This window comes from Pogoniulus pusillus, chromosome 6 (genome assembly GCF_015220805.1).
Source record: "Pogoniulus pusillus isolate bPogPus1 chromosome 6, bPogPus1.pri, whole genome shotgun sequence".
NCBI classification, from domain to species: Eukaryota; Metazoa; Chordata; class Aves; order Piciformes; family Lybiidae; genus Pogoniulus; species Pogoniulus pusillus.
The window spans coordinates 10668412-10681288 of NC_087269.1; the positions used below are offsets into that span (position 1 = coordinate 10668412).

General features: G+C 47.4%; 2 protein-coding genes across 4 annotated transcripts in view; one reads left to right on the top strand and one right to left on the bottom strand.

Annotated features, from left to right (window-relative positions):
* ADD3 (adducin 3) overlaps nt 1-3962 on the bottom strand; it is a 134321-nt gene extending 130359 nt beyond the window's left edge. Inside the window, exon 1 of the mRNA XM_064144422.1 lies at nt 1955-3962. The gene's annotated coding sequence lies outside the window, so the exon portion shown is untranslated. The remainder of the gene's footprint in view (nt 1-1954) is intronic.
* XPNPEP1 (X-prolyl aminopeptidase 1) overlaps nt 3932-12877 on the top strand; it is a 35433-nt gene continuing 26487 nt past the window's right edge. Inside the window, exons 1-3 of one of the 3 annotated variants that reach the window (XM_064144427.1) lie at nt 3932-4033; nt 5184-5280; nt 8457-8581. In XM_064144427.1, the coding sequence (XP_064000497.1) occupies nt 8465-8581 (117 nt within the window). In that variant the 5' untranslated portion in view covers nt 3932-4033; nt 5184-5280; nt 8457-8464. Of the gene's footprint in view, nt 4034-4095; nt 4321-5183; nt 5281-8450; nt 8582-12877 lie in introns of those variants that run through there. The other 2 variants (XM_064144425.1, XM_064144426.1) reach the window with 2 other exon arrangements.

Below are 12877 nucleotides of genomic sequence, written 5' to 3' on the forward strand. Positions count from 1 at the left end.
TTATTTCCTGGTCTTGATCACTTGGTAGAGATCAAGATTGAGTTGATCTGAGGTACAGATCAACAAAGAAGTTAATGGCTATGTCACTTAGTGGGGTTGGTCTCAGGCAATTTTAGTTGCTACTTGTCAGGTCTTTCTACCTGGCCCCTCTCTTTTGTGATCTGATGCAAATACAGTATTATAAGAACATAAAAGATAGCACAATTAGGACAATTTAATTAAAGCAAGGTAAATTGAAGTTCTTTCTTAAAATACCTTTCCCAAAAGAACTTGCACCATTTTAGCTGAGATCAAACAGCTCCTTAGAAAGGGTGGTTTCATCTCTAACCATTTCAGATTATATATCACAGACAGCACGGCCTGCTAAATTAATTATTAAAGCGTTTTACATTATCTACATTGGCAAGTTCATTAAGGCCACTTCAAAGCTTCCTAGAGACCCAAAATGCCCAGGAAAGAAGCATAAAACATTTTGGCTTAACTGGAAAACTCATTCTGCCTTCTCTTATTTAACTTAATAGTCATGTATTATTCAAATGAAATAAATTGTGCTGCCTCCTGTGCTCATCTGGGCAAAGCCTTTAGCAGAAATCTATTGTCTTGTTCAGCCAGGGCACCCACCAGCCTCCATATGTCAGCACCAGTCCCCCATCCACCTCAGACGCCCCCCAGGGCTCATCCATAGGGATGCACACAGTGGTGTCTCTGCGGACAGGCAGGACACCAGCCCATGTGGCACAGTCACACCTCCACCTGTAAACTGTTTACTGCAGAAAACTTGTCACAAGCATAATCAGATGTCTGCAAAGTGCTTTCTGGCCTGGATATATCTTTCTTTACAAGACCACACTTCTGGAATGAGAATACTCATCATCAGTTTGTCATTATTAATTCTGCCAGGAAGGGAAAGAAATTAAGTCTAAATTTTAGTGCTCAATGAGTCAGAACCAGTTAGAAGTCACCTTTGGGTACAAAAGGCTTTACAACATGGCTCTGCAATACCTGGCACTCAGTAGCAAATAAAAATATCTCACAATCATAGAATCGTAGAACCTCAGGGGCCACAAGGGACCTCGAAAGATCATCTGGTCCAACCTCCCTGCCAGAGCAGGATTACCTATACCAGATCACACTGGAATGCATCCAGACTGTTCTTGAATATCTCCAGAGAGGGAGACTCCACAACCTCCCTGGGTGGCTGGTTCCAATGCTCTGTCACCCTCACAGTGATAAAATTCTTCCTCAGGTTCACATGGAACCTCCTATGCCTCAATGTTTTCCCTTCTATTTTCTGCTTCCTTTAGCACATTTTTAGGAGATGGGAATGCAGACCTTTTTTTAAAGCATTATTAAATCAAGATCTTCATCAGAAAGACAGAATGGGGACACATCTTGGTCACCAAACAATGCAGTAAGATGTTTTTAGTGGTGGTTTAAATTATTTCACTTTAAATTACAGAGAGACATCAATATCACATTGATAGTCTGTCCACAGTGGCACTTGTTATTTCTGACCTGAGCTGGAACCAAAGTAGAGAAAATCAATCAAATAAATTCTCCTGGTTTGCTCTCCTCTGACTCTGGGATTGTAGGAGAACTACAGGAGGCAGGACAGATCTGCTCTAGTGTTGTAGCTGCTGTCCTTGGACGGGTTGTGGACACGCAGGATGCCATGTCCACACTTGGAGGAAGTAATAAGGCAGGTTCAACAGAGATGCTGAGCTTTCCCTGACCTGTCCCTTCCCTGGTATGCTGGCCTCTGTGAGTAGCCTGATTATTACATGCTGTGGACACTCCCCAAGTTGAACTCCCACACTGGAGATATATTTTCTTTCCTCCCTGTATTTGATTTCCGCTGCTCCCACGGTCCATTAGCTAACCCAAACTGATTTAATAATGATTCACTGGCAAAAAAATACTCAAATAATTACACTGGCACAGGCATTAAGATTACCTTGCATTTAGCCACTGTCCTGAATTCAGCCAAACCACCACATCTGCAAAGCAGGAAGAGAAGAGGCTAGACGTCCTTAGCTCTGCCCATGGGAAGTCAGTGTGGAGCGTGTGGACCGTTCCAAGGTCTCCTGTCTGCTTGGGCACAACGTGCACAAGCCAGGAAGCACAGGGGATTAAAAGGCATCCCTTTGGTGCAGCACGACTTCATGAGCTGGAAAGACACATGATGAATATCTGAAATGTTCCAGACTGATCCATTCCTCCTTGGGCCAGTGCAGCACTTCAACAGGTGCAGCTCTTCACAGCCCTGTATTAAGAGCTGCAGTCTGACCTCAAGTATTATTATGAGTCAGAGGAAGCTGAAAGGACCATTTCACGACACTGATTGGATTCAGCTGCAGAGTTCACCATCAGCAAGCAATTTCTATGGTCATCATGCCAACGTTGTGGTGCTTTTAAAATGTCCTGACATGTGCTTTAGTATGAGCATTGCTGGATTCTGGCTGGTTTCCAAGAAATTAATCTTCTCAGCAAATATTCTGCATGGTGAGCATAATGCAGTCTGCAATACAAATGCAAAACATGGCTGTAGTTCACCCTGAGGGGGACAGTGATGTGTTGACTTAAATGGACCTTTCTGTCCCACACTGCTGGGATTGTATAAATCCTTTGTGAGTAAAGCTGGAAGATGGGGTGGAATAATTGTGAAATGGCAAATAACTTCATCCGAAGAGATGAATGACGAAAGAAAAACTCTTCCTGCTCTAAGTAGTGGTTGCTAGTGTCCCACTCCTCTCCTACTGAGTGTCCACGATGCATGGAAAGCCCTGAACAAAGATGGGTTCCATCCAGCACACTTTTTTTGTTTCTTCACCTTTTGCTGTCATAGTTATACCGAGTGCACTAAACCGCACAGAAGAGGGGTGGCTACACCACTGTCACAATGCGTGGGCTGACGGCTCCCAGGGTACCAACTGCTGGAAAGCAAACCCCTTCAGCCTGGACACAGTTACCAAGCAGACTATTTGCTTTTGTTGAAGCCTTTCTTGGTGGTGATACTCTCCTCCCTGTAACAGCCTGCTGGCTTTGCCAATGGGGCTGACTAAACAACCCACCTGTAAAAACTCTACCGGGGCAGAGGAGAGTAGTGGAAGGTATTTACTTTCCTTAGGGAGCACCCACTGCAAATGGCCAGTTTCACAACAGCTGCACTCGCTCTCGTTACAAACACGACCCTCCTTCCCTGCAGATGTGGCCATTTATTTTGAAAAGTAGATGGTGTATCTTCCGATGAGGCTTTAAGCAAAGTCACAGGAGGCCAGCATTTTCCTGGAGCTGTGCTCAGCACCAGGCAGCAAGCTGCGGGCTACGCCCGTCAGTTCGGGGCTGAGGCTCACACCGCCCACCCCAGAACATCGGGCGCTGCCCAGGCTCCCTCACCCCCCGCCTCACGCAGCCCCGAAGCGGCGGGCCGAGCTGCGCGGGGTGAGGGGGGAGCAGAGTCGGGGAGCTCAAATACCAGTTCCAAATGGTCTATCTGGGAGTTTTAGAGGGAAGCAGATGAAAGAGGCGAATTCAGACCGAGGTTCTTGGGGCTCCGTTTTTTCCTGAGGGGAGACACCGGCAGCCGCCAAACGCCTACGCTTCCCGGTCAGTTGCAACACACTTGGCCTGCCCTACGTTTCACCCTGTCTTTGTCCCATTTCCTCCGGAAGACGGAGTCCTCCGCCCTCAGATCCTTGTCCGGGCTCGCCCGGCGGGCACTGCGCCGAGCACCGGGCTGCGGGCAGCCGAGGCGATAGAATGGGACGGGACAGGACAGGGAGGGTGGCGCCGCTGGGCCCAGGAGAGCGACCGCGCTGGGCAGTGCGGCTGTGGCCGGGAGCCGGAGCAGGCCTGGCGGGAGCCCCGCGGGCAATGCCCATCCGCCCCCAGCCCCGCTGCTGGCGCCTTGCACCCGCCTTGCGCCGCCGGCACCCCGTGACATCAGCCGCAACGTCGACGGCGGCTGGCCGCGGCAGCCCACGTGAGCGCTGACGTCGCAGCGGCGGACGGCGGGCGGGCGGGCCGGCGGCAGGTGAGGAGCGGCGGGGCGGGGGCAGGCCCCGGTGGGTGATGCCGGCTTAGTGGCAGAGAACGTTCAGTCTACGTGGGGGCGCGGCCGCAGAGCCTCGGCGCGACCTAAGCCCGGCCTCCTCTGCCGGCTCTGTCAGCTGGGCCCTGTGCGGGCGTCCGGGCCCGGTCGGGGTCTGTCGGGCCCGGCCGGGGTCTGTCAGGCCCTACTGGCCCCGTCACTCGTCTGTGGGGCATTTGGCTGAGTGGGGACAGGCTAGGCTGGACGGTTTCGTTGAGTTTGGGATGGAGGTGGGTACTGAGAAGCAAGCGGTGGGGTTTGTGACTCGGTGCACATTGCCAGCCCAGACTAGAGAGGCCTGGCTGAGAGATTGTTAAAATGGAAGCTTACATGCTTACTGAACAAGTTCATTCATGGAGAGAACAAACGAAGAGGAAACCAGCAAAGGATGAGCGTGCGTGAAGCAGGCAGGACGTACACGCTCAGGGTGATCTCACACAACAGCCACAGGCAGACCCAGATGTAGCCTGACCTGCTGTCCTCGCTTCCTAGCCCTGCCGTGGCACTGACGCACGCACTGATACAAAGGGACTTATGTTCCTGATCCTTGCCATTGCTGGTAGCTGGGCTTGCAGCATCCCATCACTCTGTGCATGTGGGAGGCAGAAGGAGGTTCCGCTGGCAGCATTTTCGTGGTCACTCCTTGCCCCACGTGTGTGATGGCGATGCTATCAAGGCAGCATCTGGCATAGGCTCTTGGAGAACTTACTCCGTCAGTCCAAGTGTAGTATAGATAATACATGTCTAGACATTGACAGATTTTGGGGTTCAGTTGCCATCATGCTGCAGTGCACATTATTTCTGCTTTGCCTTAGTTTCCCCATCTGTAAAATGGAGAGTGGCCTCTGGACAGAATAAAAACAAATAGGTGTAAAATGGCTGACAGTTGCAAGATTTAATTGTAAGTCCTTACAAGCAGGTGACAAACCCTTGTGACATTCCTTGCCCCTGCCATGGTCCACCCTCAGTGCATCTCTAATCTTTGTAGTGGAACGTGGCATTAATGCATTTTCAGCTCTTTGCTGGGGGATGAGAATGTTTTATGGGGGCCAAAGATTGTTACCTATATGATTTTTGCCCTTTGCTTTCTCAGGCACAATAGAGCTTTATGAAGGCTAAGCCAAGAGCTGAATGGTATCTTGTGTGAGTAGAGGCAAGGGGCATCCAGACGTGGCGATCTACAGTGGCAGGTAACAAACCAACAGCTCATTACCTTTGAAACGCTAGGGCAAATAGTGGGCCTGTTTAGTGCATTGCTAAAGCTACTACCTTCATTTCATCTGTGTTTGGTTTTCATCACTGCAATGATTAAATAATGATAGAGGAGCTGGTTTAACTTTGTAGAGGCTTATAATTATGGCCAAGAAATGAATGGTCACCTGTTAAAAATTATAGGGGGACCAGAGTAAATGACTACCAAAGATCTGTGAGAAAACAGCTCTATTTCTCTGGAAACTGAAGAACAACTTTATTGGAAAGTTTGTGGAAGATTTTTTAAAGTGGTTTCTTATACTACAGGGGTTGTCTGAAATAGATGCCTTCCTTAGTTTGGGTTTTGTTGTTAATGTACCTTAGTTATGTTTTTAATATCACAAGCAAATCTTTCAACAGTGAGAGTACATTTTTAATGATTTTTTTTTTGTCCTTGAGAGAGTTTCTTAGTTACTAAAAAAACTGTAGCTTGTCAGCAAGGAGCATTATTAAAAGGCAAAGCCTTATCATTTCTTACCTATTTAAATTAGACTTCTAGGCTCCTGGAGACAAAGCACAGGTCAAGAAAAGAAGCTGTGTCCTTCTGAGTTTGTAGAAAGAGATTCTTTTCTGTTGGCTAGTCACTATGTTGTTGCTCTCTCTCCTTTGTGGTTTTTTTCCATCTGAACATAAATCAGCATCAGTGTTACAGAATGTTACAGCAGAGTGTTACAGAGGACAGACAGAAACAATCACCATGTAAAAAAGCTCAGTGTAGCCTGCAAACACTGTAAAGCTATGAAATTTGGCCTGGAAATAAATCTGAGGTACAGTCTAGTCCTGGCAAAGGCACTGCAGTCAAGATACCAGTTTGAGAATTTAGTGTGTGGTGTTTTTTGAGTTTAATTTGCTTCCTGTGGTCTGAGTTTTAAACAAGTGTACTTGTGGGCAGACAGTCACACAGAGATCTAGATGTGTGAATGGTGATCTTGGGTTGAGGTGTTTACACCCAAATGAATCAGATCTTGATTAATTTTTTTACTTGGTCATTGTGCTACAGTGTGACCTTGGTCAAATCGTGTCCTCTGATGGCTTGTGAAGTGGAGACAGCTCTTCTGTCTTGCTATTTAGATGGCAAACATCACAGGGCAGGGACTGTGTCTTCATTCTGTTTTGGTATAAGATCATAATGTCACCTGGGGTTCCTGGTAGTTACTAAGATGTAAACAGAGTAAGTGCCTGGATAGGCAAAATATGATTGAGGCTTGCATACTATGTGCTTCTCCCATCTATGATCTCTTTGTGAAATGAGCCATGAAATGAACTGGTCAAAATAAAATACTACATAGCATGTCATTCAAGAAGCACAGAGCCTAGACACCTTGGCCTGGAAAGTACAGCATTGAAGTTGTAAGATCGCAGCATGTTCTTAAAAATGTTAAAGGGAAAGGTAGAAGGCCAGGAGGGGAATTACTCTGCTTTGGGCTCCCTTCGGAGATGTAATTGAAGAAAAGATGAGGAACCTTTGAAGAGGTTCAGGTTATTTGATTTTCATGGACTTTCATGCTTGACCTCCCTCGCAGCTTGCACCTCCTCTGCAGTCAGTTGATGCCTTCCACTGCAGCCTTCACTCTGGCCAGCACAGCAGCCCAGCGTGGTGCATCACTGTGCACAGTGCTCCCAGTGGGCCCTGGCTGTTGATGGTTTCTGCGTGGCAGATTGAGAGCCTGATGTTCACTGCAATGCCAGACACATTCACTGCAAAACCAAAAAAAGAGGGACGATTGGCCCGTGCCCTTATTTTCACCTCTGATCTCTGTCTTCCATTCACTGTCCCCCACCACTGCCTGCCTGATAGCAGCTGAGATCTGCAGAGCATTTGCCAAAGGTCTTCAGAGAAGTCTTCCTTAAGCCTTCCTACCAGTGCCTTGGCAGTCACTTGAGAGCTCAGTGGGCTGTTCCTCCTCTTCTAGTTTTGTGTAGGTGAGCTAACACACAGCTCGGAAGTAAATAAGGCCAGTGAGTGCATCCCTGTGTATGTCCTTGGAAGCAGATTTCTTTTGCCCGGGTTAACCTGGTTACCAGTTTGCTACGAAACCCTGGGTTATAGTGAAACTTGGAAAAACTGCCTTCTGCACTATTCCATTTCTCAGTCACTGACATGCATGACTTGCTCTCCCAGGAACCTGTGCTTCTTTGGCAGACAAGCTGCAGTATCTCTACCCCCAGAGTGAAAAGAGTGAAAGTTTCTCCTGGTCCACAGGATAGGTCAGGATCTTTGGGTGTTTGGGACCATCAGCATCACATGCTGAGACCTTTCTTGGCTGTCGGAGAGCATATCTGAGACGTTCTAGTTTCTGATGCTGTCCACATGCAAGAAGGGTTGTCAAGTGTGTTTAAGCTTGTGTGTATCACGACTGGGCATGCCAGTCCTTCACCAAATGGGAAATGTTCTTCACTGGACAGACCAGCTTTGACTTTCTGTCTTCAACCTGGTCTCTAATTCTCAAGGAATATGAGTGAAGTGACAAGACAGGAAGAATTTTGTGTTCAGAGGGATGATGTTAGCACAGTTGTCTGCAAGGGGAGTTTCCAATGTTGATGGCCTTCAGCCTGTTGTGGTGGTTAAGGTGTTACCCTCCTCCCACACTTAAGAAGGTACCCGGACTAGACTCAGCCGGGCTCTGGGAATATAAATGAAGCTATTTATTTACAGCTAGCACAATATACAAGCAGATATTTACAGTATATGCAGTTATATACAGAAATACACAAGTGACTCCCCTCCCAGAAACCTGAGTCCCCAGGAGGGGCTCTAAACCACCTCTGCACCTTCCCCCTGCCCCTCTCAACTTTACCCCCTAAGGAAGAAAAGAGGTTCAGCCAAGAGGTTAAGAAGCAAAGGTGAGTGGCAGGTGAGGTTAGGAAGATGCAGTTCAGTCCGAGCCCAGCCAGAAAGTGAAGCAAAAATGGCGAGAGTGTTATCTAATGTTTACGTTTTTCTTCAGCAAGACTCTGAGGGAAGGAGACATCACCGTTGTTTTCCTTTTCACAGCCCATGGTCTAGTTTTTCTCACCAAAACATTCTAGCTTGCTTCAAACTAGCACACCTGTGTATTTGAGTGACCTGGGGTGACTGGACAGTCTCTAAAGTTTTTACTTTGTTTAGTTACAGGTAGGAAAATGAGTCCAAAAATTACAACAGAGTTGCTGAAGCAACTGCGGCAGGTGATGAAGAGTCCCAAGTATGTTCAGGAGCCTATTCAAGCCTACATCGTGCCCTCTGGAGATGCCCACCAGGTATGTATGTATTTCTGGAGTATGGGAATGATTGCACTTTTCTTTCTTGCAAAAAATGAAAGATAGAGATGACTAAAGTAATCCTTCATTCACTTGCTTTAATGGTTCTAGCATAAAAACTTGTGTAACCTGAGAAACATCAAATTGGGAAAAGTTTCTGGAGTTTGTTCAGGAGACTAAGGGTTTTATGTTCTTGTAACAAATCAGCATGGATCTTCCACCAGCAACTTCTCATCAGACTGCCTCCAGGGAGCTCATGCTGCAAAAAAGGAAGCTTGCCAGAGCACTTGCTGTCCCCATCCTGGCTGTTGGGAAGAATGGATTTACTGGGGGAGGAAAAGACATCATCTGGGTTTTAGTTTCCCCATTAGCACCTCCTGATCAACACATTCTTTAGCTAAGTGGAGAAAGATTCCTTGCAGAGCTTTCCTTTTGCTAGATCCAATTCTTGCTGGAATTTTATGCCTTATGCTAAAGCACTTCAGGTCCTGCACAGAGAGGCTGTTAGAAAAGGCAGGGCAGAAACAGGCCACGGTGAGGCTTCCCTTTTGAAGTTGCTGTGCATCAGCTTTCTTTGTGCAGTGAAGACAGAAGCCTGGTTGCCGGGTAGTAACCTGTGGTGCTAACAGTTGTGTGCTGCTGCTTTCACTGTTCAGATTTTTGTAATCTATGACATTAATTTTAAATTGCTAAACTGCCTTTTACCTCCCCTGCCTGCTCGTATGCTAGTTTCACTCTTCACTCTCTTAGGGGACCTAAGAGCTGCCAAGGTTTTTTTCCCCTCCTCAGCCATTTTCAGGAAACAAAAGACCTGAAGCTTTCCTGGCTCACATCCAGAGCTCGCTTTTACCTCGGGGTGCGCTAGGGCAAAATGCAACTGAATCGGAACCTTTGCCCTCGACTTGGCACTGGGGTGAACCACGTCCAGGCTTGCCTGTGCCCTGGGACTGTATGTGCAGCATCATGTTTCCTCATAGGGAAATCCAAACTTGGGCAGGTAGAGGGAAGGCATTTTCTGCAGCTGCTATTGTCTGCTGCATTCCTGCCTCGAGCTGCCTCTGTCCATATATAACTCTGGTTTCATTTCACTAGACATAAAATGCTGTCATGTGAGTTGAAGAATGTGACCCTCAGGACTTCTGGGTTTTTCTGTTGCTTTCTTTTCCTTGACAGAGCGCAGTTAAGCAGAGAACCCCATGTAGCTATTTCCTGCTGGGCAAGTCGGTCAGGTTTCTCTGTGGAGTGAATCTATCTGAATGGAAATGATTACTAAAAGCTGCTGGTTCTGGTGCCTCCTGACTAGCTGTTGCAGGATTTTGTCTGTGAAATGTGGAAATTGGTGCAATTGTAGGGATTGGCAGAAACCTGTTGATCTCAGAACTGGATTACCGATTCCGGGTAGATTGTGATCAGCTGATCGTTGCAGCTTCCCCACATTCCAAAGAAGGGTTTGTTTTCCTCTATGCAAGTAAGAACTTTACAGCCCTGCAGTCAGGTTTTGCTTCTAGGCAGCTCCCTGTCTGACTAATAAGACTGTGGTTTAATGGTACCCAAGTTTTTGGTGACTTGAGATATTTCCTCCCCACAGTCCAAGCTACTTACTGCTGCCCTGTCTTTCTTGGCAATTCCTGAGGGCTGTCCTGGGGGCCACATCAGAGAACTTGTCAACAAAGAGGGCATTCCCTCTTGTGGTGTTGACACAGGGTTTAGTTTGGGGGAAACTTTATCTTCTGGGTTGCAAAGGAGTCTGTGGATTGGGCTGATGCTGATACAGCCCCAGTGCTGCAAATTGATGACTAATTTAGCTTCATAATACAAGGGATGTTTGCGCTCTGAACTCTGAGATGCTTTTAAATACTGGTTTTCTTGCCAAGACTAGAAGGCTTCGATTATAATACTGCCAGGAGTCTTGCCATCAGTTGTATCCCTTGCTTTCCATGCTTAGTTATAGTATAAGGAGCTGAAAGACTTGCAGAGCTTCTCAAACATAGCTGGCTCTGACTCTGGCTTAACCAAGGCTGCTAATAGCTTGGTTTTGTGGCTCTTGCAGCCAGGCCTGAATGTTGGCTGCTTTGGTTCTTGAAATTTTTGAGGCTGGTGATAAGAAGTCAGAAGAAACAGACTTTGGCAACCTGGGTGATCCAGAGGCTGGAGAGAAAGGAGGACAGTCCCAGCCAAAAGCGGACTGAGATCCATACAAAGAGCTTTACTTCCTTTCATGGATGCTAGGAGGGTCTTGGGATGGAGGTGTCAAAGGATCATTATGGCGTGAGATGCTGTGGTTTTGGGAGGCACCTACATCCTTGTGATTCAGTTAAAAATGTCTGTCTGAGCTTTTGGAATGTTGCAGTGGTAAATGCAGGATCCGGTTTAATGTTGTGTCACCCAGTTTACATTGAACCTGGAGTTTGCCCATATGGGAATGTTCAGAGACTGAAGGAGCTTTCTCCTTAATGGAAAGCAATGATGTTTGGATTAGAGCTTGGGTTTGGAGCCAGTCACAACTTAACTGGGCCTGGTTTCCGCTCCTAGGCCTTGACTCAGTGAAAGCATATTTCATAGAATCATAGAATCAGCCAGGTTGGAAGAGACCTCCAAGATCATCCGTTCCAACCTGTCAGCCAGCCCTACCCAATCAACCAGACCATGGCACTAAGTGCCTCATCCAGTCTTTTCTTGAACACCTCCAGGGATGGCGACTCCACCACCTCCCTGGGAAGCCCAAGGGAAGCCCAATTCAATGGCAAATCACTCTCTCTGTGAAGAACTTCCTCCTAGTATCCAGCCTATACCTCCCCCAGCACAACTTGAGACTGTGTCCCCTTGTTCTGTTGCTGGTTGCCTGAGAGAAGAGACCAACCCCCACCTGGCTACAGTGTCCCTTCAGATAGTTGTAGACAGCAATGAGATCACCCCTGAGCCTCCTCTTCTCCAGGCTAAACAGCTCCCTCAACCTCTCCTCATAGGGCCACACTGTTCGTGATACAACCCAGGATGCCTTTGGCTCTCTTGGCCACCTGGGCACACTGCTGGCTCATGTTCAGGTACTATCTACCAGTACCCCCAGGTCCCTTTCTTCCTGGCTGCTCTCCAGCCACTCTGTCCCCGGCCTGTAGCGCTGCTTGGGGTTGTTGTGGCCAAAGTGCAGAGCCCTCCACTTGGCCTTGTTAAATCTCATCCCATTGGCTTCTGCCCACCCATCCAGCCTGTCAAGGTCTCTCTCTGCAGGGCTCTCCTACCCTCCAATAGATCAACACCTGCTCCTAGCTTGGTGTCATCTGCAAACTTACTGATGCTGGACTCAATCCCCTCGTCCAGATCATTGATAAAGATATTGAACAGGACTGGGCCCAGGACTGATCCTTGGGGGACACCACCAGTGACTGGTCAGCTCTGTCTGGTCTTCCACATCAAGGAAGCACCTGCCCAGCTCAGGGCCCAATGTTTGGGTTGGCAGAGAAGCTGTTTTCTGCTCAGGGCTCTCTTCTCTCACACACGCTTTTTCTGAGCTGAAGAATCGTCAGAGTTACAGAGTGAGAAGCATCTTGTACACAGGTTGCACTGACCTGTTCCAAATCTTACCAATGTGGTTAGCTTTTTCACAATGAATACTGACCTCCCTTCCAGCAGTGTTTGTTCTTTAATGGCATCAGTGTCCTAGCACTAAGAGCAGTGAGCTGCACTTTTCATTGCTGATCTTGGTTGACATTAGGGTAGAATAAGTTTTAACTTGTTTATGGCCTGATCATGCAGGCTCTGGTGAGAAGCACCACTGATTTTTGGGGTCTATCCTGACTTAGCTGAGGGTTTCTTCTGATACAGGCTGCAGTTTTGTCTGTGTGTCAAGGACTGACAGGTGTGGCGGAAAGCAGACATGAAAAGCTGGGTTGAAGGCCATCAGAGCAGCAAGACAAGCCCCAGGGACGTACCTTGTTCTGGCTGTGCTGTGTCCTGTACTTTGTGTGGCGTACGCAGGTGTTTCCCTTGTAATTTCAGCTCGTGCAAAACATAGGCTCATTTTTGCACAGTGGGAGTGGGTTGCTGCATGGAACAGAACAGGTGGGTGTGCAAGATTTCAGACTGACAGATGAATGAACTATCTTCCCTTCCAAATCCCTCATACTTCCTTTTAAATCCTTTCTGTTTCATGGTAAACTCTTAAAATACTCCCTGGATTTGTCTGTGAATGGGACAGTATGAGGTATTTCCCACATAATCAAGGTCTTAGTTAATTTAGGTCAACTCTTTTACCAGGTATAAAAGTGATAGGCTTCTTTTCTTCCTTTCAGATTAAAA